Raw genomic sequence first — 27,727 nt, 5'->3', positions numbered from 1 at the left:
CGCTTTCTGCGCCAGGTATGGGGGTATCTTTCTCAGGATATTCCCGCAGTACCCCCAGCCAGTATGCGGACCGCTGACAGACTCTCTTACTCAGAGGTAGTCGGCGCCATGCTGGGCACTGATGCTTTACTGCATGTTGAGGAGGGGGACTACGCCACTTACCGTCACCTATACTTGATGCCTCCATTGACGGAAGCTCGTATCCCGATGATGAGGCCTGCCGGTACGTCATCCTCGGATCAGGCTCGGGCTCGAGCTACAGACGTCCCTTCTTCTAGCAGGGCTGGCACATCTAGAGGCGGGAGCAGACCGGTTCCTCCGACTCCGTCGATTCATCCTCATGTCGGATAGCCAGATATGCCTACTGAGTTGATGGCGTGGCAGTACGGGGCTAGCTCTCCGACTCTGATTCCACTAGAGCCTCCGATGCCCAGTGATCGATACGCCATTGATCCGGACTCACCGCCGGTATGCTCCACTTCTTTTCATTCATCATTCAGATGTTTAGACACTCTTCTGTTCACTGATGATTATGAACTCATTTTTGCAGCCATCGCGAGGATACATGGAGGAGGTGGTTGGGCTGGTGGCCACACTCGAAGGCATGGTCCTGCGTAGGGAGGCACAGTTGTCTGTCGCGGGCATCCAGGTACCTTCAGTTTTCTGGCATTTATCATACTTCTGATGACATGCTGATTTCTACTGCATCGATAGACCTTTTGTGTAGAGCACATCTGACACACACCCCACTTATACACTGTACTTACATGCACTCACTTCATGTAGCCTCTGCTTGTATCTGCATCTGATGTATATATTTGGACTGATGTATTTGAATTGAATTCTTTGTTTTCAGATGCCTTCCTGGTCCGGTCAGTCGCAGACCAGGCCATCCGGGCCTCATTGGGGAGCTGGGCCATCTGGGCCTTTTCAGGGGGCAGGGCCATCTCGGCCTTCCAGAGGATCCGGGCCATCTAGGCCTTTCCGAGGAGCTCGAGGAGGGCCCGTCCGCAGACGCAGGGCTCACGTTGTGGAGGTGGAGGCTGAGGAGGAGGAGGAGGAGGCTACCGACCGTCAGTCAGAGACATTTGCTGAGGAGGGAGGCTCCGACTCAGATGATGATGACAGTGCAGAGATTATCCCGCAGAAGAGGACAAGGCGTGCTTCTCGTTCCCGCTCCCGAGGACTTTGATGTTGTTATTTCCTGCTTTATTTTTCTTTTTGCTAGTAGTTTGTAGCACTTTGCACATTGTTAGGCAATTTTATTTTTTGTAAAACTTGTACCTTTGTTTGTTGCAAAGCATGATGAAATGAAATAGCTTTTGAAAGGGTGTTAGTATTTTAAACTTTTAGCATCGTATCGCATCAATTTATTTTGCACAAAAATGAAATTGAATGGAAATGTGCATTGTGTAATCACCAAGTCAGGTAGTGAACCGACGCAACAGACTAAACAACTCAACTTACTAAGATATAACAGAATCTTTAGCAAGTTTACAACTCGATAAGCAAAATGCAACAACGTAAATAAACAAGACTTTAACAAAGGTTGCTTAAACAGAGAGCAATGACTCAAAAACACAAAACACGTCCGCTCGACAAACAACTCGATAAGCAAAATGCAACAACTCGATAAACAAAACTCAACAAAAACAAAGTGTACTTCTGACGATCTGGGCATCGGGACACATCCGAAACGGAGGGAGATGAAGGCTTGTGACTTTCCCGTTGCATGGAAATGCTTGGAACTTTCCCTCGAAGAGTAAAACAGGGCCAAGGAGATACACTGCAGCATTGCCAGCCATCCCCGGGAGCCGGCCGGCCATTTTTTGAAAAAGTAAATGGCTGGCCAACTATTTCTGAAAAAGTAAATGGCTGGCCAGCCAGAAAAAGTGGCTGGCCGGCCATTCTGTCCTGCAGCCATCAGATTTTTGACACGTGTCCCCGTGAATAGTGTCTTTCTTTCTATAAAAGCTTCAACTTCGGGAACATTCATTTCATCTTAGTTTTAGGCAAAGATGGAGGCGTTTCTCGCAGAAAATATCACATCTTGGATCTCTTCTCTAGATGGCTCGGAAAAGCTGAATTTCCGGGGTTTCGGCTTGAATGCACTATTCACGCTAAGCCGTACTCCGCTACAGCTTCCTTTTCTCCATGCCGCGGCAAGGTTCTGGAATCCAGTGACACATGTTTTTAGCTTCGGCGGCCAAGAGATGTGTCCCACTTTCGAAGATTTTCAAGTTTTGATGGAGTCTGAGTGTTCTGAAGTGATCTTGCCCCAGTTCCGTTTTGGTCACGCCCAGGCTTTAGGGCGGATGTGTGGGCTCACAGCGCATGACGCTCGATCTCTGATCTGCAGTGGAGAGCTGGACATCCTCGGCTTGATCCATCGTTTTTCCGACGCCGGTGACCGCAGCAACCATTATTGGCAGGGTTTCCGGCAACACGCCCTCTGCTTATGTTTGTTGTCTCACTTTCTGCTTTCCTCGGGCTTTGGCTGGGCTAGCATTCGCCTGATTGAAGTCGCCCAAGGTTTGAGAGAAGGGAAGAGTTGTATTGCCATGACCTTGGCCGAGACATTGATGGGTTTAGATTCTGTCTATCGCCGGGAGGCGACTAGGTTCGCCGGGAGTCCACTGCTGCTGCAGGTAATGTTTCCCACCCGACCTCACATATATGTATTTGCTCACATCACTCGGCCCTCAAGCTCGGTTTTTCTCACAAAACCCTTGTCTTACTTTTCTCTCATCGTACATCTCTCTATTCTTTATTCTCTCATTTTCCATCCCTCCCCTAGGTATGGTTAATGGATAAGTTGCAGGTTGTGGACTCTTGCCTTGTTTATTCAGCTCGAGGTTACTTCTTTCGACAGCGCCTAGTCAATGCTCTTGACGAAAGGTGGTGGTTCGATTGGATGTGCAATTTGTCTGCAGACGGCATTGCTTGGCGTTGTCCTTGGCTCAACCTCCCGGCAATGAGCTATAGTATGTCCCAGCTGATTGGGATCCAATTGATTGGTCTAACCCATTGTGTATTTTATTTTCCGTTCCGGTTCCTGCGTCAGTCTGGCCATGATCAGACCTGTCCACCGGAGGGGATTGAGTACCCAGCCGCTTTCCCGATCCGGGGCGCACAGCTCGCCCGATATGCCACGGCATGGAGGACTAGAGAGCTCCTGGCCCCTGCTTCCACTTTCAGTTGTACTTTGTCCGATGAGTGCGTGGATTGGCTCAATGAGGAGGCACAGGTTGGGCCCAGCTTGGCATCAGATGCTCCATCCAGCTCTGGGGGGGAACGCAGAGATACTTGATTCAACTATGCCCCAAATTTATTGCTTATTTAGCATTTTCAAGTTTTCTTTATGAATGTACTAAAAAGCAACCTCGATTGTAATGCAAGAGCAGGAGAACTCAATTTTGAAATCAATGAAATTGAAAGTTGTGGTACTGAAAATTTTCCACTTTTGGTCCCAAAATGGTCTTAGTCATAAAAAGATTGATTTGAACAAAGTCAATTTTCAGTAAAACTTTTCAAAACTATTTTCGATGTGGATCAGAATTGGACACGCCGGAGATCTGTCACTGAAATGCACAACCCCAGATCCCTGCAACTGGAAAGTTGCCCCTAGTCTGAAGAACAATGCGGCACTTCATAGCAACGGAAAGTTGCCCCTTGTCTGAGTAACTTTGCATCGTCGCGGCAACGGAAAGTTGCCCCTAGTCTGAACAGCACTGTACCGGAGATCGCGATAAATGCTGATGGATAGAGATGACTGAGATGATCAAGATGGACAAAGTTGATCGGGAAAAAGTTTATGACTGAACTTCAAGGTGAAGCTGCCTACGTATCCCAAGGATGGGAATCAAGCCTTACGTAGTTCAGGCTAAGGTTCACTCGAGTATTTTCACTCTCCTTTTGCGCTCTAACTTTTGCCAAGGCCGCCCTTTGCGGGTTTTCAACCTTGCGAGCTCAGTTTTTATATTTTCTATTTTTTTGTGCCCTGAATTTTGCCTAGGTCGCCCTTTCGGGTTTTCGGCCTAGCGAGCCTCTCAAGGATAGTATTTCTTCAACTTGTCCATATTGATCGGTTGTGAGAACTCCAAGCCATCTAGATCCATCAGAACCACAGCCCCACCTGACCAGATAGCTTTGATGATGTAAGGACCAGTCCAATTGGGTTTGAACTTGCCCCTTAGGTCGTGGATGGGAGCTCGGTTGTCTTTGAGCACCAAATCTCCTTCTTTCAGATTCCTGGACTTAACTTTCTTGTTGAAAGCCCGGGAAATTCTGCGTTGATAGCCTTGGATGTGGTACAATGCTTTCAGTCTTCTTTCATCAAAGAGCATGAGTTCTTCGAATCTGCTTTGCTGCCAATCTGCTTCGGCTATCTGGCATTCAGCCAATACTCGTAACGACGGAACCTCAATCTCAATGGGTAGAACAGCCTCCATTCCATAGACTAATGAATATGGAGTTGCTCCAGTAGAAGTTCTGATTGAAGTCCTATAGCCCCACAGAGCAAACGGCAGCTTGTCTGGCCAATCTCGATAGGTTTCCACCATCTTCTGTAGTATATGCTTGATATTCTTGTTGGCGGCTTCAACCGCTCCATTGGTCTGCGGCCTGTATGTAGATGACTTGTGAAAAGCCACATTGTATTTCTCCAACAAGTCTATCACTTCTTTCTTGAAGTGGGAACCATTATCTGAAATTATCTCGTTTGGCACCCCGTAGCGACAGATGATGTTGTTTCTGATGAATTTTGCGACATGCGATGCCTTCAACACCGCGTATGATTGGGCCTCGACCCACTTTGTGAAATAATCTATCGCTACTAGGATAAACTCATGCCCGTTTGACCCCTTCGGGGTAACAGCTCCGATCACATCAATTCCCCAGACTGAAAAAGGCCATGGTGAAGTCATGTTGTACAGTTTTGACGGCGGGATGTTCATGCGGTTTGCATGAATTTGACACTTGTGGCATCGCCGAACAAAGCTAATACAATCCTCCTCCATGGTTGACCAGTAGTAGCCCTGTCTGAGGATCTTTCTGGCCAGCATTACTCCATTCATATGTGCACCGCACTCCCCCCCATGGATGGTTTCCATCAGGCGTTTTGACTCTTCAGCTTCTACACAGAGCTTATGCATTCCCAGATGGCCCCTTTTGTACAGATTTTCTCCGCAGATAACGAACTGAGCAGCCATTCTTCTGACAGCCCTCTTATCTTTGGCATTTGCCCCTAGTGGATATGTCTCCTTTTCCAAGAAGTTCCAGATGTCGTAATACCAGGGGTTGCCGTCTTGAACCTCATCTATGGTGGAAATTGACTCGTATGCTGGCACGAACTTCTGATCAATAATGACTGGACGCATCCGGACTCCGGACGGAATGTCTATCATAGAAGATAGAGTTGCTAGTGAATCTGCAAACCTGTTGTTCTCTCTTACGAGGTGGGTGAATTTTAGCTTTTCAAAACGAGGAATTAGCAAATCTAAGGTTTGGTGGTAGATTATCATCCTTTCCTCCTTGACTTTCCAATCTCCTTTTGCTTGAGACACAACGAGGTTCGAGTCCCCAATGACGTCCACTCGTCTTGCCCCTAGTTCCAGGGCTGCTTCTAGGCCAGCAATACATGCTTCATACTCTGCTTCATTGTTGGAAACCTTGAACCGGAGCTTGAATGCTAAAGGGATACGGGAATCGTCAGGCGCTATCAGCAACACCCCTATCCCATACCCATACTGGTTTGACGCTCCGTCAAAGTACATCGTCCAAGTTTCATCTTCGACGTGTAGAATAGCTTCATCTGGGAATAGATACTCAACCGCTTCATCCCCCTCAACCGGGTGGTCGGCAAGGAACTCCGCTACCGCTCTGCCTTTTACTGACTTGCGCGTTATATACTTCAAATCAAATTCGGAGAGCAACAGCAGCCAACGAGCTAGCCTACCCGTAAGTGCTGGTTTCTCGAAGAGATATTTGATGGGATCCAAACGCGAAACCAACATTACGGAGTGGGCTAACAGGTAGTGCCGCAGCTTCCTGGTTGCCCATACCAAGGCCAAACAAGCCTTCTCCAGCGGCGTATAGCGGGTCTCGTAATCCAGCATCTTTTTGCTCAGATAGTAGATGGCTCTTTCCACTTTGTCTTCTGACTCCTGCGCGAGCATGCAGCCCATGGTAGTCTCAGTTACCGAAAGGTACAATATCAACGGTCTCCCCGGCTCTGGCGGCGACAACACGGGCGGGTTCTGTAGATACTCTTTGATCTGCTCAAAAGCTGCTTGACATCGGCCGTCCCATTGGAATTTCTTTCCTTTCTTCAGGAGGCCAAAAAGTGGTTCACAAGTCAAGGTTAATTTAGAAATAAACCGCCTTATGAATTGCACTTTACCCAGAAAGCCTCGCACCTCCTTTTCAGTCCTTGGTGGTGGCATTTCTAAGATGGCCTTGATTTTGGAAGGGTCGACCTCGATGCCCCTTTGTGTGATCAGAAACCCTAGCATCTTCCCCGCTGTAACACCAAACGTGCATTTCTGGGGATTCAGCCGCAGCCGAAACTCTTTGATCCTTTGAAAGAATTTTTGTAAGGCGGTGTAGTGGCCCTCTCTATCTTTGGACTTGACAATCATGTCGTCCACATACACCTCGACCTCTTTATGGATCATATCATGCAATATTGTAGTCGCTGCCCGTTGATACGTAGCTCCAGCATTTTTCAACCCAAATGGCATCACTCTATAACAATATGTCCCCCACGGGGTAGTGAACGCAGTCTTCTGCCGGTCTTCGGGTGCCATCACTATCTGGTTATAGCCTGAGAAACCATCCATAAACGAAAGTAAGGCATGTCCTACCGTGAGGTCCACCAATTCATCGATGTGCGGCAAAGGGAAGTCGTCTTTCGGACTGGCCCTGTTCAAATCTCTGAAGTCTACACAGACCCGAATTCTGCCGTCCTTCTTCGGCACTGGAACTATGTTGGCCAACCAAGTTGGATATTCAGATACCAGCAGGAACCCTGCGTCAATTTGCTTGGTGACCTCTTCCTTAATTTTGAGGGCCCAGTCTGGGCGAATCCTTTTGAGTTTCTGTTTGACAGGGCGGGCCTCTGGATCAAGAGGGATCCGGTGCTGTACAATCTCAGGATCGATTCCAGGCATGTCTTCATAGGACCACGCGAAAACATCTTTGAAATCTTTTAATAAAGCGACTAAGCGCTCGCGCTCTTGTGAAGACAACGTGGACCCGATCTGGACCAGCCGCGGGTCCTTCTCAGTACCAACATTCACAGTAGTGATTTCATCCATTAAAGGTTTAACAAATCTCTCCTGCTCTTGATCAATTAATCGTTGCAAAACTGGGGGAATTTCTTCCTCGCTGTTTTCATCAAAATTTTGAAAATCCTGATTTAAGCAATAAATCAAAGGCACAGAAAAATACTCGGAAACCACATCCACATCATTCTCATTAAATACTTCCAAGCCGTCAGATTCCTCTGTTACAACAGACTCAAAAGAAAATGAAAAAGACGACCTAGACAGGACTGTGGTATCCGGGTTATCACCCCCAGGAATACCGGACTCAGACTCAGTCGAGCTAGAATCTGATTCCGACGCAGAAGATTCGGTAGAATCAGATTCCGGCTCACTACCTGACCCGGAACTGCTAGATAAAAAGCCTTCTTCATATTGCCAGATGAGAGAAGGTGCGATAGATGCATCCAAGATTGGCGCTGGAAAGCCTGCAGCTATTTCATCTCCAATCACAGAAACCGAAGAGTTATCCCCCAAGCACTCTTGGCCGATCGGAGGATCTAATAGTAGACTCAGTGCTACCCCCATTTCAAGCTCTGTGCTCTCAGGATCCACTGCTTCACATTGCTCAACCTCAGTTGGTGGGTCTGTCTGCGCTTCGGCAACGTCATCCCCAGATAATTGTATGTCAAAGAATATTTCAAAACCAGGCACGCGCGTCCCCTCCGCGTTTAGCCATGGCTCCGGGAAGCCGCAGAATGGAAAATCTTCCCCCTCCCGGACGAAACGTCCATTTAGGGTACCCCAGATGGGCCTATGCATTAAATCAAATGGCTTCCCGGCCTTCTTTGCCCTGGCCCTTCCGGCCATTTCTTTTCCTTTCCTCACCCAGTCTTCTTTAGTGGGTAGATAACCCAGTCCAAAGGCGTGAGGGTTGTGTGGCACTTTGGCCAACACTGAGACGCCTTTTCCGGCCACTTCTCCCTAATCCCATCCCAGGGGTATGCTTTAGCTTGTTCATGAGGTATATGGATTGTGCACTAACATACATGCCCTCATTCGCAGCCATGACATTCTGCACCACTTGAGCCTCGGCCAAAGTGAATCCCGATAAAAATACATCCTCCGTGCCGTGCTCAATCTCCAAGACAGGTGTAGACACCTCCGGCGGCGGATGGATTGATGAATTCCCAAAAACGATCGCTACCCCTTTTCCGTGAGGGTACTTTAGCATTTGATGTAGAGTGGAAGAGACTGCTTTGACCTGGTGCAACCACGGTCGCCCCAAAAGTAGGTTAAAGGTTGCAGGAACATCCAAGATATGAAATTCGGTACCGTGTTGTCCTGGACCAACCTTGGTTTGAATTTTAACAGTCCCCATCACTTCTCTGCTGGTATTGTCGTATGCTCTGATCACTTGGGTGGTTGGGACGAAGTCTACGGGCTTCAACCCGATTGCATATGCCGTTCTGGTCGGGCAGACATTAATCGCAGACCCGGTATCAACAAGTACCACCAGTATCCACTTATCTCTACATTCCACAGAAATATAGAGAGGTTTTTTATGGTTTGTGCCCTCAGGCGGTAGCTCCTTGTCTGAAAAGGTTAATGCCGGGGAACCTCCTCCCGGAAAAACCAGCCCAACCAGCTGTTCAGGCGTGGTGTCTATGGAGAGTTTGGACTTGTCCATGGCAGATAGGACGGCTTCTCTGTGTACTCGTGATGCCATTAGCAGTCCCCAGATGGAGATGTCTGCTTGTATCTTCTTTAATTGTTTCAGCACAGCTTCATCCTCAATCTGCTTCTCCTTCTGTCTCTCCGCTTCTCTGTCCTTCCCGGATGCCTCGGGTTGGTCCAGGTGTGGGGGCTTGAAGTACCGCCCACTTCTTGTCATATGGTCAACCTCATCGAGGTACCAAGTATCATCCGGCTGGTTATTCCCCCAGTCTTCATCCGTGTGGGCAAGACACAAGTCGTCATCTTCCCACCACATTCCACCGGCAGCCAACAGACACCTGTCTGGCTCCGGTCCACTCGCACTCTCAGCGCTCTCTATCCATATGCTCGCAGCGTTGTCTGTTTTCGTGCACGCGGCACTTTCAATCCCCTCAGGGCCTTTTGCTTTTCTAATTCTCTCAGCCTCCTCAAATTTTCCTTGTTCCAACTGCGTCAGTACAGTCGTTTGCTCAACAGTTCCTACATCCGTAATGCCCATGTCCTGAGCGGAATTCTCTACACCGGCGCTCTCCGGCGATACAACTTGATTTTCGGCCGTTCCGGCCACAACTGATATTTCTGCCCCTGCCGGGCTCTGTTCTGATTGGGCTTCCCCCACTCCATCCGGTTGATCTTCGAGCCATCCCGTGGCCTCCTCTGATTCCTCATAATCATACCAATTAATTGACGCCTCCCCCAGTTCCTGGTCATCAAGAAGTTGCAGGTTGGCAAAGTCCTCCCCTGCAGCTGTCAGCTCATCTGCCCATAGCCCAGATCTATCCCCCCGGATCATGCATAGCTCTCCTGTCTCTGGCAATTCTACACTTAGCCCAATTCGGCTCGTCGATAGGATGTGCTTGCTTGGATCATAGGCTCCCCCGACAAAATTCTGTCCAGTTTCAGATTCAACAATCTCATTTCCTCCCAAAATCTGCCCTGCCCCGTCTTCGCCGGTCACCACCATCGGTTCTGGTTGGGTTTTGGAGATGTCTACCATGCACAAGAAATCAGTGCAATCGGGGAGGAGCACCTCCGGCTTGGGTAGGTGGGTGGGCGTAATAAAGATGCTAGGATCGTAAGATGCGACCCCAGTCTGGATAAAGTTAATTCTTTTGGGAGGAGGAGCTTGGTTATGTGATGGGAGAGGGTTGGTTGTGACATTGGGTTGATCAGGAGGTGCGATCACTTGTTTGTCAATAAGATCTTGGATCTCATGACACAATCTGTAACAGCGGTCGGTGTCATGACCGTGTTGTTGGTAGTATGCACAGTATTTTGATGGGTCGTAAGAGGGGGGGAGTGGATTCTGTAATGGCTTTGGTTCTAGGGGTTTCAAATGATTCTTTTTGATCAGTATTCCTAGAACTTTGGTCAGAGGCATATATAGTGGGGTAAAGGTTCTTTGGCCTCGTGGTTGGAATCGGTTGTTGGCTTGTGTGTTGCTTCCGGACGCGCCGGAAAAGGGTGTGGCAGTCATAGGTCTTGGAGGGGGAGGGGGAGTGGTGGTGACCATACCAACTTCCGAGGCTCTCGTATTTGCAGCGCCGCTCGGGCCTGCATTGTTATTGCGATTGAAGGTCCTCCTCGGTTGTTCTCTGTCCTGGTCAAACAGACCTTGCCTCATAGCATCTTCTATTTGCACCCCCATATCATGTAAATCTGCGAAAGTAGGAAAGGGGAGTACAATCATTCTCTGCATTAATTTCGGGTGGAGATTGCGCACAATCATCCGAATTTGATCTTTGTCAGTAGGCCTTAAAGTCATCGTTGACGCCTTTGCCCTCCATTGGATCACAAAGTCCGAGAAAGATTCCTTGGACTCTTGTCTCGTCGTCTCAAGATCACGGGTTGTGATCTCGATCTGAGTGTTGTATGAATATTGTGTGACAAAGGCCTCAGCCATCTCATCCCAATTCTTCCTCACTTCATCTGGTAATCTTGCGTACCAATAGGAGGCCACACCTGACAGGGTTCGGCCGAATAGTGAGAGTTTCTGTGGTCGTGTTAGGCCCATTGGCCGCAAGACGTCCGCGAACAGTCGGATATGGACCATGGGGTAGCCGGTCCCGTCAAAACGGTCTATTTGTGGCATTTTGAACCTATCGGGGAGTGTCACGGCCTCCTCGGTATACCCATCTCCGATATCCGGCATAGCCTTGGCCCCTTGGGATTTTTTGAAGAGCTTCTCCAGTTTGCTCAATTTCAGAGCCGTATGATCAACCTCGACCTCGGATGGAGAGTCCGGGTGATTGGATGTATGGACCTTGGACAGTTGTGGTGGAAGCGGGGGCGGAGCCGGCCCCGTTGGAAGACTCGTGTCCTCTTGTAAAATTTGGACAGTTGGTACAGTATTCTGGGTATTCGGAGGAATATTCTGAACAACAGGTGCCTGCTCAGGTATTGGGGCTCCTGCCGGAGGAGGGATTGTTTGTGAAGGAGACGCTGTATTCTGTTGTTGCAGTCTGGCAATCAACTCAGCCTGCTGGGCCATGACTGTGGCCTGCTGTTTGGAGAATTCCGCTTGACGGGCGGCATCATCGTGCATTTGCTTCATACTCTCCTGCATCTGGCGCATCAAAGCCTCCATCCCTGATGTATTCGGTTGATCCATCTGTCTAACCGGTATGTCTATTTCTACAGCAGTAATTGAGACCTCAGTCCTGTAGTCCTCTGATAAAGTAACCCACTGTTCTGACAATCTCTGTTCTGACGTACTGCGCCTTTTCGGCTTCCTTCTGGTAACAGGGGGTAGAGAACGGAACACTGGCTGTCCGTCGATTAGATCCTCAGATCGGTGGAGTCGACGACCTCGTGTCCAAGGTGCTTGGGGAATGCCTGTTGGGTTGGAAGCAATCGTGCTAAAACTGACCTAGCAAAAGATAAATAAAGCGAAAAGGAAATAAATAAACAGATAAACGGACAGCATAACAGCTTAAAATAAAATGCAAGACACACAGTCGGGCATAATCAACACACAGTCAATAAGCTGAAATACACACTGGCCTCGAACACTGATTATTATCCCTGTATCATTGTTCCCTGAAACAAAATCTGATATCCGCAGATAATTAATCCTCAAATACTGGCTGATGCCCGCAGGCTTGATACCCGTAATACAAAACTGATGCCCGCAGGCGTGATGTCGACAATACTGAACTGAAGCCCACAGGCCTGATACTGTCAATACTGAACCGTAGCCCGTAGGCTTGATACTCAAACTCATATACTGATCTGATGCCCACAGGCCTGATACTGACAATTCTGAACTGAAGCCCGCAGGCTTGATGCCCAAACTCATATACTGATACATGCATTCCTGTAGAGACGCACTCTAAAGCACATAACAGATAAGTGAGAGCCAAAACACCCCTATGTTGGGGTAGGGTTTCCCTGTCCTATTGTGTCAGGAACTAGGGTTTCATTACGCACACAACGGTTTCAAACAACCTATAAACGGGTAAGCAACCTGTCCTAATTTGGAATGGTCACTATGGATCCGAATATGCACTAGGTCGAATGGTCAAAGAGGGTGCCCCGGTAAAAACCGGGGTTTGTGTTCCCATACTGGCAGAGCCCACAACCGGTCAGCCTTATGGTCATGCCTTGACAAGACAAGCCTCCGGCAAACCGTTCAGGAATAGCAGACGGCAAACACGGTGTCCTAGGCGCACCAATGCAAATGCAATGCAAAGAAACACACAAGTGTAGTCAAAAACAGATATCATGAGTTCGAGTCAAGTTCTCTAAGTCCCCAGCAGAGTCGCCAGAAACTGTAACAAGCCCGCGGGGGACCTCGCTACAGCTCGGACTCGATTTTGTTGTCACGGTTCCTAATCTGAACCAAAGAGTCCAAATCCGGCAAATCGTTTTGAGAAACTGATTTTTTGAAAAAGTAGTGCCAAACATGGACTGCTTTGCCAGATACAGAGTCGCCACCTAAATATTTTATTTTTGGGAAATTTAGGAAACCCTGACTCGGTGCCAAAAGGCCACGTGTCCGTCATCACCAAAGTTGCCTCGGCTCGGGAACTTGGGTACGATTGGGGAAGGTCACTTCGTGAGCACCCCCGCTCGCCCGGTCAAAGACCGGCCTCTACTAACCATGATATCAATTTTTGAAAACATTGTATGTTCTTATTCCGGTTATTAGCCTAGATTACTATGTGATGCTCGCAGCATATAAATATAGACCGGGTCGCCCGAATTGGAACAAAACATTTCATGCTTGCTTTTGAAAATGGTTTTGCTACCCGCAGGTAGGCTTGAAACATTTGATGATCTATTCCAATTCAGATAACCTAACCTTCACCCACAGGCATTCAGGCAGTTATATCACATAAGCACATAGCCTCATGGTAAGCATGCTATACATGGCATTCACTCACACACATGCAAGGATGCTAAAGCATAGAACTTACCGAGTACTCCAAGCCAAAACAAAAACTGTATTAGAAATCATGCATGACCCTAAGTATACAGAAATGCCTAATGCAACACATGCAAAATGCAACTATAACAGGCTCGGCTATTCTAAGATGGTACATGAAATGCTACAACTATCATGTATTCAATTTGGAATTGAAAGTACGATGCAGTTAGTATGATGCGCCGAGCCGGTGCATGCGATACAGATGAATGAATGCAAACATGCTGTCATACTGTATGCTAATTTAGATATGCCCTAATCTAACCATCATAAGCGGATAAATAAAAGGGAGAAAGACGTGGGGTTGGAAGACATACATCACACTCACGCACACTTATTACAGTTATGCCCTCACTCGGAGGGTCCGAATAAATAATACAGTCCAAATATTACAGTCCCGAATAAAAGAATATGACAGTCCAAAATATTACAGAATTCTAATTAATTAATGAATTAACTAGAAAGCAAATAGACTGGCGTGCAAGCCAGGGACTGCCTTGCTTCTGGTGGATGATGCATGTCCGGACTGTCTTGCGCGGAAATCCACCGGAATGTCCCAATTAGCCTCTGTTTACACCTGTTATTCTTGAAAAGCGTGCCAAGTCCCGGAAAGTTGCTGATTCCTGATTTTGCTGCAACAGAGAGCAGGAAAGGGGCATAGCAATGTATTTGCACAGATATATGCATGTCTCGATCCTCGTGCCACCAATCACGCATACCGAGGTATGATGGCCGAGGAGTCGAAATGCACGACTCAATATAGGATGAATGCACATGAAACTACAGCTAAAACCTAACTCCATCATGGATAATCCGGAGTGTCGGTGACTAGGGAATTGAGACGCATTCCGTCACTCGGAGTACGAAATGCACCTCGTTTCCCGTGCCCGGACTAACTCCTATTCCGGACACGATGCAATATGCATGATATGCATGAAATACAACTAAGATACAATCCTAACATACTCAATGCTATGAAAATGAGATGCCTCGAAATGCGTGCACACGGGTACGCAAACCGAGAAAATGCACGAATGCAATGAAAATGATATGCCTCGAAGTGCGTGCACACGGGCACACAAACCGAGAAAATGATATGTCTCGAAATGCGCGCACGCGGGCACGCAAACCGAGAAAATGCACGAATGCAATGAAAATGATATGCCTCGAAGTGCGTGCACACGGGCACACAAACCGAGAAAATGATATGTCTCGAAATGCGCGCACGCGGGCACGCAAACTGAGAAAATGATATGTCTCGAAATGCGCGCATGCGGGCACGCAAGCCGAGAAAATGATATGTGTCTCGAAATGCATGCACGCGGGCACGCAAACCGAGGCGATGATATGTGAAAATGACAAATGGACTTATACCAACATAAGTGAGCCTCAGCCGCACTCACATGAGATGCCGATGGCAGAAAATGAAGTGCCTCGAAATGCGTGCACATTGGCACGCAAACCAAGACGATGCTAAAACGATGCGAATGACATGAAAACATGATATGGACTTATACTAACATGAGTGAGCCTCAGCCGCACTCACATAAGATGCCGAGGGCAGAAAATGAAGTGCCTCGAAATGCGTGCACACTGGCACGCAAACCGAGGCAATGCATACGCAATGCAAATGACATGAAAAATGACAAATGGACTTATACTAACATGAGTGAGCCTCAGCCGCACTCACATAAGATGCCGATGGCAGAAAATGAAGTGCCTCGAAATGCGTGCACACTGGCACGCAAACCGAGGCAATGCATACGCAATGCAAATGACATGAAAAATGACAAATGGACTTATACAAACATGAGTGAGCCTCAGCCGCACTCACATAAGATGCCGATGGCAGAAAATGAAGTGCCTCGAAATGCGTGCACACTGGCATGCAAACCGAGGCAATGCATACGCAATGCAAATGACATGAAAAATGACAAATGGACTTATACTAACATGAGTGAGCCTCAGCCGCACTCACATAAGATGCCGATGGCAGAAAATGAAGTGCCTCAAAATGCGTGCACACTGGCACGTAAACCGAGGCAATGCATACGCAATGCAAATGACATGAAAAATGACAAATGGACTTATACTAACATGAGTGAGCCTCAGCCGCACTCACATAAGATGCCGATGGCAGAAAATGAAGTGCCTCGAAATGCGTGCACACTGGCACGCAAACCGAGGCAATGCTAAAATGTGATGAAATATGGCAAAAATGATATGCAAGCATACTAATGGAATTTCAGCACTAAAATATGGGGGAAAATAGTCCCGAAATGAAGCGAAATGACATGAAATGCAAGGAAATGTCCCGAAATGCGACATTAGGCACCCGAAATGGGCTATAGCTATGCCAAACATGCACAATATGGACATGCAATGCAAAGACAGAAGCTAGACAGTCCCAAAATATGTACTTTCACAGTTATAAACATGGCCAAACAGCAAGTATAAGTAAGGGAATAATAGCATGCAAGAATAGGGGCCAAAAGAGGGTTAATGAAGCAAGTGGTATAAGAAAAACTCAAACTGAAAAATTTCCTTCTACAACACTGAAGATGGACCAAACATATGAACATTTACAGTATATGGCAGACCTCAAATCAGTATACAAACATGCTAAAAATGTGATGCAAAACAAGGCTCAAAAGGTGCTATAACATGAAGTATATAAAATAATCACCAAACAGAAAAAAAGTGTGAATGAAACATGAAGTATAGGCCAAAATAAGGCCACTTTTAGTTCGGACCAAGAGCCAAAAACAGAAGCAAAGAGGGCTATCAATTTATGCAAAAATGGGGCCAAATAGGGGATATAACTACAAGTGACACATGGAAACACCAAACAATGTTGAGCCCTTCTCCAATGTTGAAGAGGGGCTCAAAATAAGCCTTATATCAGTTTATAACATGCTCAAAAACAGATTTCTCATGGGCCAAAGATAGCATGCAAAATCATGACATACAAGATGATCAATGAAGCAAGTATATTATGGAGGGCTCAAACAGGGTTGAGCCCTTAATGAGAAGTGAAGATGAGCTCAAAAGATGGCCCTTTTCAGTTAGGGCCGGAGCTTGAAACCAAAAAGAAGTGGGGTTTAGAAATAGATCAAGAAAAAGGGTCAAAAGGGTAAAAGTGTTACTTACCCTTGAAGATTCAAACTTTTGTTGCTTTTTGGATGGATTTGCAGCTTCTTTAGCCTTCAAGAATCCTTCCTTGTTGCTGGAAATGAGATGGTGGTGGTAGAACTTGGTGGTGTAGAAGGAATGATGATTAGGGAGTTAGGGTTTTTTGAAGAGTTGAGAAGGAAGAAGATGGAGTTGGCTATGGAAGCTTGAAGAGTAAATTTTCTAACCCTTGCAAAGGAGGCCACCAGCTGGTTATAAGGATCAAAAAGGGGGTGTAAAGGTGGGGGAAAAGGAGGGTAAAACTCCCTCACAAAATATCCCCCGGATACAGGAAATATCTGGGGGATATTGCCCCACAGCTGTAAAGTACACAGTGCAAGGAAGCAGGCCGGCCTCACACTTTTGCTAGAGGTGGCCGGCCGGCCACACCCCCTAGCCGGCCGGCTAGGGGTCAAAAGGGTCAAGGTGATTTTCTGGCCGGCCAGCTATTGGAGAGGTACCCCTATATGTGTACAACACAACCATGTAGTTGAAATTCCAAGAAAGTGGGCCCAAGGGGTTCAACAATGGCTCGGAAAAAGGGGGTCAAAAGGGTCAAGTTGACTTATTGGCCGGCCATGAACTTTTAGGGGCCTCTCATGTGTGTACATCATAGATATGTGGTTCAAAGTTCAAGAAAAAGGGTCCAAGGGGTTCAACATTAGCCCGGAAGAAAGGGGTCAAAAGGGTCAGGTGACCTTAATGGCCGGCCACCAACTTTTAGGGGCCTCTCAGGTGTGTAGATCACAAATATGTGGTTGAAAGTTGGCAACACTAGCTCCAAGGTATTCAACATTAGCCCGGAAGTGCGAAAAACGGGCGCCGGGAGGCTCCAGAAGAGAGATAACTGGTTATTGCAACAATTGCTGGCCTCCCACCCTTCAGTGACCTTCCTTGTGATAAAACAGAGGTACCTGCCAAAAATGAACGAAAACCGTTGCAAAACGAATGTTCCGGGGCCAAAACACGCAGTTCGGGGTCCCGAAAATGGGCTGTTAAGCACCGAAAATGGTATTCGACCTCGAAGTGGGTTTCTCAACCCCCAGTGTCCCTCAAAAGGGATGAAATAAGATGTATGCCAAAAATCAGAGCAATAGGAGATGGTTAAGCGGTCCCGAACCGAGGCACACGGCCTGACGGCTCCGAAAACCGGGAACCGGACTCCGAAATGGGCAAAATGGCCTACGGCCACCAAATGTAGCCTACGGACATTTGAGAGACGGTCTACGGGACCTCTCCCTTCCCTCGGGAAAAGAAACAGAGAAAACCGAGTCTGGCTCGCAAACCGAGACAAGGCACAGAAAAGGGTTCGGAAGTCCGGAGGCAGGGCTCACGGCCGCGACTCTAAAACTTCTGAACAAACACATTATGCAACATCACCAAGCGCTCAATCGGTGACGTCTGAGTCTTAAGGTCGGTCAAAAATGGGGTGTCTACATTTGTGCACTATTGTTTTGCCATCTTTCTACACTATTTTTGGGGTGGTTTTGAACTGAGAAAATATCTGGTTTTCAATCCTAAAATGGTGGTTTAGGCCTATTTTGTGTTAGGAGGTTGTGTGACACCCCTGTTCCGTAGTATGTTAATTGGTCCTTAACATGATGTGATTATGTATTTTGATATGATTTTGTGTTCCACTATGTGAAAATATGTGGTTTGAAATTTTATCTGTTCATCGTAGGAATATCTGTTTGAGTAGTCTGCTTTGGAAATTTAATTGAGGGCCTTATCGGCCACGGAACCCGAAATTGATTACGCCATTGTGGTTGGCATAATTTTTAGGGCCTACGGTGAAATTTAATTGAAATTTGATTCTGGTCAATTTAAACTGATTAAATTGATAAATTAAGTACCCCATTATTTTATATTAAAATATTTGTTAGTGGGGCTTGTTGTATATTTGTATTGCACTCTCCTTTAGCTCTCTTAAAACTCAAAATCTGAGTTAGACAATTGAGAGTGAGAGAGAGGCCGGCCATGGAGAGAAAAAGGGAGAGATTTGTGTAATTTGGGCTCAAGACTTGGGAATTTGAAGATCTAGCTCAAGATTTGGCTAGAGCTTGAGTGTTGAAGCTCTTAGGTAAGTGATTTCATGAACTCTTACTTGTAATTTGTAAGTTCAAGGGTTGTTTGTGATCAAGAACATGTAATGAGTTGATTTTTGTTGAGATTGAAGTCTTAGAACTCATGCATGTAAGAAATTACTTTGAATTTGCATGTTTGAGCTTGAAACACATGATTCATGTGGAGTTTTGGGTAAAGCTCATGTTGTAGTCACCATTTGTACCATCTAAGTTGAGAATGATGAGCATCTCCCACATGCATGTACAAATCATGGGAGTATAAGTCTTGAATGTTTGAATTTGAGCATGTTGATGATGGGTTTGAGATAATTTGGGACATGCATGTAGATAATTCATGTAATTGAGCTTCCTAATGTTGTAATCTTGCATTAGTAGCATGTTAGCATGTGTAAATGTGTAATTTGAACCATTGCATGCAAGAAATGTAGATGGAAAACTGATTTGGAGCTCAAGAACACGATCTGGGAAACCCAGATTTTTGAGGTCCGCTCGAGCAGGGTAATGGCCGCTCGAGCGGGAAAATCGTGCTCCCAGCATTTTTGCAGAGTTGGATGCTCGCTCGAGCGGGACACTTCACGCTCGAGCGTGGATTTTTGTAGACGGACCTTCAGCTCGAGCGCTCTATTCCACGCTCGAGCGCATCTTTCGTGCAACCAGTACTTTGCAGGCCTTAAGGGTCCGCTCGAGCGGAGAAGTTTACGCCCGAGCGGGGACCCTGTTTCCTGGAATTTTGTTCATGCATTCTGTGATTCGTTTTCCGTTCTCTTTCACCTGTAAGCACTCTTAGGCATGTGTTAAGCATTGTAAATGAGTTAATGAGATAAGAACAAAGCCTAAAGAGGAATATGTGAATTAAAGAACGGATTGAACTGTTAGTGACCCTTTTGTATTCATGAAATGTGTAGGGTCAAGCTCCAGGGCGCATCCATAAGCCGATCACTGTGAGTAATATCAATATTTGAAAACTTGTCAATGTCCAATTGTTATTCCCCTATAAATATTATGAGTTGTTAATTGGGATTGTGGACAAAAGTCTGACAAGAATAAATGAATGAGTGGGCCAAAGGCCGTTTTGACATGAATGAGTGGGCCAAAGGCCGTTTTGACATGAATGAGTGGGCCAAAGGCCGTTTTGACATGAGAGAGTGGGCCGAAGGCCGTTTTGACATGAATGAGTGGGCCAAAGGCCGTTTTGACATGAAAGAGTGGGCCGAAGGCCGTTTTGACATGAATGAGTGGGCCAAAGGCCGTTTTGACATGAAAGAGTGGGCCGAAGGCCGTTTGACATGAATGAATGGGCCAAAGGCCGTTTGACATGAATGAATGGGCCAAAGGCCGTTTGACATGAATGAATGGGTCGAAGGCCGTTTTGCCATGAATGGAAACCCGGATGGGCCAAAGGCCAGAATGTTTGGAACTACAGTTACTTGACTTGCATTTCGTATAGTTATATATATTTTGCTGTTAAACAGAAGTATGAATTGGGCCCAAGGCCGTTTGGAGCATGTTGTTCTACATATTGTTATGTAACTGTTATATTTGATATTATTCACTGGGCTATCGCTCACGCTCATTCATGTATTTGTAGGTGAGCCAAGGGAAGTCCAAACCCAGCCCCAGTGAAGTCTGCTAGGAACAACAGGAGTTTTGGGAGAGTCAGCCTTGTGCCTCGCGCATGAGACCATCCTTGCCCTTTTACTATGTACCTATGTTTTGTCTTGTTGGCAAGGACCTAGTGCATGTCTGTACATAGTCTGTTATAGGTTGACTCGTTTTGGACGATCCTGTCTGTAATGAATTTTGTGAAACTGTACTTTTGATGTGAGTTATTAACGTATCTGAGTATGGTTTGTTTGATGTGCATATAAGCACGGCTCTATGGACAAAGTTTTTAATTTTGCTTCCGTTTGGCCCCCATTAACTCTGTTAAAATACGTTTAGAACAGTTTGAGGCCGTAGGTAATCTCATGATTACTGGCCGGTTACGTCCTTAACCCACGGGGGCGGGTTCGGGTCGTGACAGGTTGTCTCTCCCTTTTGTTCCTTTGCTTGTATAGCTTTTGTGCAATCTTTCAAGGCTTTCAAACCAAACTTTTTGGCCCTTTTTACAACTGAAACTCAGAGGTTTTTTCAGTGACAAAAACCATGTTTTGAGGTCCAAAATGGGAGGGGGTGGCCTCCCCTTCTTGTCTCTCAATTCCATGCCTTGTTAGCATTACAAAGTAGCATGATTTTATGGCTTAACTTAGCTTAATCTTAGCATGTTTTAGGCTTTGTTTTGTCATGCTTTAGGACTGTTTTGAGTGGTCTTGGTCGTATGGCTCATGTTTTGTATAGCTATAGAGTAAATGCCTTAACTAGCTTTGTGTTTTAAGGCCTCTAGCATGCTTTGCCTGAGTTATTTGCATGGAATAACATCATTTTATTTGTGATTTCAGAGCATACACCCTTGTCACACTCTCACATATTTCACTTTTTCATTACTTTCGAGAGTTGTGCTTTGTGCCTTGTTTGTGTGTTAACACATGAGCATGTTTTTCTTGCCACTTGTGCTTCAATTCCAGCATGTTTTAGCTACTAATTTGGCATGATTAAGCTCTTTTTTGAGCTGGTTTGATCATATGAGCTTTGCTTTGTATGCTTATAGTGCAATTGGGCTAAATTGCCTAGCATGTGCTATTGTTTTGGCCTCTGAACATAGCTATTTTTGGCTTACTTCAAGCATGTTTTAGAACTCCATTCAGGGTGTTTTAAGACTATTTTGGACTGTTAGTCCCTTTTGAGCTTGATATTGCATGCTTCTAGTGTAATGCACTTCACTAGCTTTGATGTTTTTGGCCCTTAACATGTTGTACATGTGTTGCTTGCATGTTGTTGCATTATTTGTCATGCCATTTCCGCACTAACGTCTGCAACCTTCCTCATTTCTTCATTCTTCAATTTGCTTTGAGGCTTGGTTAGCCTTAGGTTGTGTTTAAGCTTGAGATAGAGTTTATGCTCAATGGCATTAACTCTCTTTTGAGGGTTCCTCCTAGCCAGAGGCATGAACTCTCTCATGTCTGGAACCATCCATCAGTTGACCCCTCTCTCATTAGAGGGCAATCACATTGGACTTAACCGGTTAAGGGATTAATTGGTAACTTAAAATGTGTAAACAAAAATGAGCCAAGTAAAACATGACTAAGATAAAACATGTTGTTTGCATTGCATGTGTTTGGATTGGACGTTAATTCAAACACAAGAAATGTGGGACATTTCATACTCATAGTGATGAAACGTGTTACATTTCTTGGTCGCCGACACCCTTGATCATGCATGATAGGGTGAAGGCTCTTCGAGTTTTATTTGTGCATTCATTAACATTGCATAAGCTTGGTTCTTAGCCATCATGCATTGAGAATGCTTGGTTGGTGGCTTGAGAGCCAAGTGTTATGCTCCTTTGAGCTTGAGACATGATAAGGAGTGCAGCAGTTGTAGACACCCCATTTTTGACCGTCCTCAAGACTTGGACGTCACCATTTGAACGCTCGGTGATCATCCATGTTCATGTTCGTTTTGAGTTCCCGGAGGCCTTAGCCGCGCGCCTTGCTTCAAGATCTCTTAACTTGCCTGTTCTGTGCTTGGTTTTGCACCAAGGACTTGTGTTTTGTGCTTCTGAGGGTGGGAAGAGGCCTGTTAGCCATTCCTGAAACGCACCGGCCGTGGCATGATGCCACCGGCCTTGTTTTTTTTTCTACCGACCAAATGTTTGGTCGGTCGACATTCTCTTAGGTGTATCGGCCTTTTTGTGTGGTCGGCCGACCATTTATTTGGCCGGTTGTCTCTTTTTTTGGCCGATACCTCCTTTTTGCCTTTTTCAGGCATTGTGCATACTAGTTGTGCTAGCTGGAGTGCACAGACCTGTCCTTCATACACGTGTATGGAGGAATTTGCACCCTTTGCACCCTTTTGGTCTAGCTTCTTGAGGAAGCTTGGACCTTTGTCTTAGCTTCCTCAAGAAGCTTGGACCCCTGTCTCAGCTTCCTCAGGAAGCCTTGGCCCCTTAGCCTTAGCTTCTTTAAGAAGCCTTGACCCCTTTTGTTTAGCTTCTCTTGGAAGCTTAGGCCTTTGCCTTGTCTATATAAGAGGGCCCTTCCTCTCCTTTGGAGAGGTTCAGCAAAATCAGAGTTATATAGCATATATACACCATTCTCTCTCTATATCTCCCTCTCTCTCTTCATTTGTATGTGTTAGAGGGCCTAAAAGGGTGTTTTGTTCTTAGTTTTGCACTAAGACACCTAGTATTACACCATATTTCGGTTTTGGAGGTGTTGAGAGTTTGTTCTTGGAGTTTTGAGTTGGTTTTGATCAGAAAAAGGGGGCTGGACTTGCTGTTCTTGAAGTGTTCTTCAAAGGTAAACACTATTGCTTTATATTCCCCAATCTTGCACTAGCTTTTAACCTACTTTGCATACTGTTTTGAGCTTTGTGTATAACTGATAAAACTCTGATTTTTCATGCTTAAGATGTTTCATTAAGGTCTCTTTTGTGTTTGGGGTCGACCTCCTCCTCTTAGGCCTTGTTTGGCCCCTTTTGTGCCTTCTTTGGTTGAGCTTTGAATACTTTTGTGCATTGGCCTTCTCACCACTGAAATCCAGAGGATTTTCAGTGGTGAAGAAGAGGTTTTGAAGTCTTGCATAGGGGAGGGACACCCCTCTCCCTTTATGTCTCATTTGTTCATGTTTTTGGCTCATAAAGGTAGCATGCATGCTTAGTTTTGTTTGGTCTTGTCTCAGAGGTTATTGGAGTTTATTTAGCATGTTTTACCTTTGTTCTATGTTGGTTCATTGACCCCTTGCATGCATAATGTACTTGCCTTGTATTCTTTCATTTTGTTTAGAAATGCATCTTGCCTTTAGACCTCCATGCTTGCATGTTCTAGCTTGACTTCATGAAGCTTTTGGTCGTATTTCATCATGCTTAAGGTCTGTTAGGTGCTGATTTGATCATGTTTGCCATGTTTGGTATAGCCTCTTTGCATTTTGGCTCGTGAGCCTTGAGTGTGTGAGTCATTAGCTTGCATTACCTAGGCTATTTCAGTGATTTGGAATCACTTATTATGCCATTTCAGTCCATGTTTTGTGCTTATATGCTTGCATTTGCTACCCTTTCAATGCCTTGAAGAGATGTGATCTTATGCTCCATGTTTGGGCCTTGGTGTATGCTTCTTTGTTCAAATCATTTAGAGGTCATCTAAGTGAGTTTTGGGGGTTATTTTGGCATATTATAACTCAGTTTTTCATCACATAATCCATGCCATGTGTGGTTGGGGTGGGTGTAGAGAAATGCTCCCTTTTGTGGCTTTGGAATGCCCTTTGTTTTGGGCCCATTTCTTGGCATGTTTGGACCATGTTCCATGTGTATTCTAGTCTTATTTTGGAATGCCCTAGGACTATTTTTTGTCATTTTTGTCCTTTGGGGTTTGGTTGTCATAGCTATGGTTTGAACTTCCTTGTTGGCCTAAAGTTTGGGGCCCTATTGCATACCTTACTTGCATGTTTTGTTTGAGTTGGCATCACTCCTCATGAGATTTCAAAGTTTATTATAATGCCATATCCTCATATTCATCGCATTTCACTCATGCTTAAAGGTTGTGCATTGTGGTTTAAGTAATGGACCAATTAGTAAGCTTGTTTGCTTTGCATTTTATTTTATTTTTTTGCCTTCACCCATCATTTTGGCCATTGTTTTGGGATGGGCTGAGGTCTCCCAATTGCGGTTTAAGTCCACCATTGCATGTTTTGATATGTTGCATTACTTTGGTTTCATGCTTGCATTGTCTCACCTTTGCGCGTTTGCATGTTGTTTAGCTAGTTGCATTCCATATCCTAGTTTGCATGATAGGTTGCATTGCATTATATCTTACATGTTTGGCACATTGCACTTGGCATGTTTGTTACCTTAGCCCCATATTGCATGCTTGAGACATGTTGCATACTTGAGTCACATTGCATACTTGCATTACATTTTGCTTGGTTTGGGGTGTCAAACCAAGCATGAGGAATGAAGGGCGTTCGTACTCAAAGTGACGTAACGCGCATCAATCCTCGGTCGCCAATGTCCTTGATCTTAACATGATAGGGCGTGTAGCACTCATGTGTCTTGTTGCATTCATTCACATTGAAATGCATACTTGACCTCTTGGACCATCACGCATTGAAATGCGCGATTAGTGGTCCGAAGGTCAAATACCAAACTCCCTTGAGCCCATAGCATGATAGGGAGAGTAGCTATGCACACATCGCTTTGAAAATTCCATACCATGCACTGTTTGTCCTCTGCTGCTGTCAAAACAGGGCTCTGTAGGAAGAAATGGCCGGCCGACCACTTTTGGTGCCGACCGACCATCAGTGTCCAGCCGGTGGTTCAATATTTGGTCGATAAGCCTATTCCCATGGCCAATGGATTTGAATTATTGCCGGTGATATTCCACAACACTCAGGGAGTGATTCAGAAGGATTCTGGAAACCTTCATAAATTTCAGAGGAGCAAGGCAGTGTAAACAGAGGCAACAGTGGCATGGTACCGGGTTTCCAAGCGAGGCGAACCGAGCATACATCATCCCATCGTACCCAAGTTCCCGAGCCGAGGCAACTTTGATGATGACGGACACGTGGCCTTAGACAAACAAGTCAGGATTTCCTAAATTGCCCCATAAAAAATATTTAGGTGGCGACTTTGTATCTGGCAAAGCAGTCCATGTTTGGCACTTCTTTACAAAAAATCTGTTTTCAAAAACGATTTGCCGAATTTGGACTCTTTCGTTCAGATTTATAACCGTGACAATTTTGAGTCCTGAACTGTAGTGAGCCCAAAACGAACGAAACGAGATTCATTTCTCCCGGGACGTTCGGGGACGTCTACAGCAGTACACTCATTTCCTTACAAATACATTGTCATGCCTCTGTTTGCTCTCTATTGCAACAAAATGAGGAATTTCAGGGAAGTAGTGGCCAATCGGCCATATATCCTAGCCGACCGGCCATATATCCTAGCCGACCGGCCATATATCCTAGCCGACCGGCCACCAAAGACAGCCAACCAGCCTCCAGTGCTGGCCGATGGCCGCCAATTATGGCCGATCAACCATTAGTGTGTTCTTGAGATTAAATAGAAGCAATCTGGAGGTCGGCACAATTTTCAGAGGTCCAAAGATATGCAAACAGATGCATCTAGAGGCAAGGTGGTGGATTTTCGGGAGGACACAATCGAGCATGCATATCTCTCTCGCTTCCCGAGGCCATTCATTTAAATTGCTTAGCTAAATAGTTCATTAGCTTAGTCGTCTTGTAATTAATTAGTTAAGTGTTTAATTAATTAATTCGGTTTGTAATTAATTAGCTTAGTGTAGCTAGTTACTTCAATTGTTGTAATTATTAGCTAGTTACTTCAATTGTTGTAATAATTAATTAGCTAAGTTAGTTAATTAGTTGGTTTGTAATAATCAGCGTAATTAGCGTAGCTAGTTAGCTTATTTGTTTGGACCCTCCTTCGCGAGAGCAATATTGTAATAAGGGTGCGCATGTGTGTGCCTGTCTTCTAACCCCACGTCTTTCTCCTTTTTATTTACCCGCTTTCAATGGTTAGATTAGGGATCATTTTCAATTAGCATACCTTATGCTCCCATGTTTGTATCATTCATTTGTATTGCATGCACTGGGCTCGGCGCATCATTCAAACTGCATTGTATTTCAATACACTTACTTGAATACGTGTCTAAAAGCATGCTATCAAGTGTTGCATTCATATGCCATCTTAGATAGCCGAGCCTATTTAGTTGCATTATTGTATGTGTTGCATTAGGCATCTTGTATAGTTAGGATCATGTATTGATTTCTAACTAGTTCTCTGTTTTGGCTCAGAGTATATTGTGAGTGTTTACGCTTTAGCATACTTGCATGAGTGTGAGTGTTGCCTTGATAGCATGCTTGCCATGAGGCTATTTGCTTAAATGCTAAATTTCATGAATGTCTGTGGATGGAGGCTTTATTGCTTGAATTGGAGCAATTCATCAAAAGTGAGTTTTAAGTTCACTTTGCGAAGTGGAAAAATTATCATATTTTAAGCCCGCCCAAGGGTGGCAAATCCGCGCTTTAGCCCACTTGCGAGTGGCATTTTCAAACCATTTTCAAAAACAAACATGAGTTGATTCGTTCCAATTCTTGTGATTTAGTCTATACTTATATGATGCACGCATCACATAGTAAAATTAGCTAAAGAATCAGAATAAGAGCACATGTGTCTATAAAACAACATATTATGCTTAGTAGAGGCCAATTCTTTGATCGGGCGAGCGGGGGTGCTCATTTCATGACCTTCCCCCCTCGTACCCAAGTTCCCGAGCCGAGGCAACTTTGGTAATGACGGACACGTGGCCTTTGGCACGAGTCAGGGTTTCCTAAATTTTCCAAAACAAAACATTTAGGTGGCGACTCTGTAATTTGATAAAGTAGTCCAGTTTGGCATTTTTTATTCAAAATCGGATTTTCCAAAATGATTTGCCGGATTGGACTCTTTGGTGATTTATCAATTTTACATTGCACTTTGTGAGATTAGATTCAGAACCGTGACAGGAGTCCGAACTGTAGTAACTAGGAACCTAATTCGCGCCCTTTCCGAAGAGGTGAGGCGCGTGGAGGAAGTTCGGGCAGTCTACAGTAAGTAATTCTGAACTACAACTTTATTTGGAAAGCCCGTCAGCGGATGCTTCTGATGATTTTGATAATATGGAATGGTGGAAACAAAATGAAACTATGTGGCTTGTGGTTTTACAGATGGCCCATGATAAATTAACAATTCCTATTTCTACAGTTGCTTCGAAAATAGCTTTTAGTGCAGGTAGATGAATACTAAGCAATTACTGGAGCAGGCTTTCACCTCAAATAGTTGAGGCACTGATGATATCCAGAGATCACATGCATGCGCTTACAAGAAGACAAAATGATAGTGAAAATGAGCGAATTCAAAATGATTTGGATGACATATCCTTGGGCAACGAGACTAAAATGTCTATCTCCTCCGATGATTGA

General features: G+C 45.4%; 1 protein-coding gene across 1 annotated transcript; it reads left to right on the top strand.

Moving 5' to 3' along the window:
• On the top strand, positions 1 to 27,727 carry LOC145796320 (uncharacterized). Its single transcript, XM_082881407.1, has 4 exons — positions 1 to 468; positions 551 to 649; positions 857 to 1,158; positions 27,568 to 27,727. Exons 1-4 carry the CDS (start codon positions 358 to 360, stop codon positions 27,725 to 27,727), a joined length of 672 nt encoding a protein of 223 aa, XP_082737533.1. The 5' UTR covers positions 1 to 357.

The sequence above is a fragment of the Camellia sinensis genome, chromosome 7 (assembly GCF_055761805.1).
Source record: "Camellia sinensis isolate YWXY chromosome 7, ASM5576180v1, whole genome shotgun sequence".
Classification (NCBI taxonomy): domain Eukaryota; kingdom Viridiplantae; phylum Streptophyta; class Magnoliopsida; order Ericales; family Theaceae; genus Camellia; species Camellia sinensis.
Note: the sequence above shows the minus strand (reverse complement) of the source record. Positions and strands in the feature narration are given on the sequence as shown.

Bases quoted from the DNA above. Each gene is read 5' to 3' on its own strand.
- LOC145796320 (XM_082881407.1), top strand. From the start codon at position 358: ATGCCTACTGAGTTGATGGCGTGGCAGTACGGGGCTAGCTCTCCGACT. The intron at 469-550 runs GTATGCTCCACT...TCATTTTTGCAG, and splicing joins TTGATCCGGACTCACCGCCG to CCATCGCGAGGATACATGGA. The intron at 650-856 runs GTACCTTCAGTT...CTTTGTTTTCAG, and splicing joins TGTCTGTCGCGGGCATCCAG to ATGCCTTCCTGGTCCGGTCA.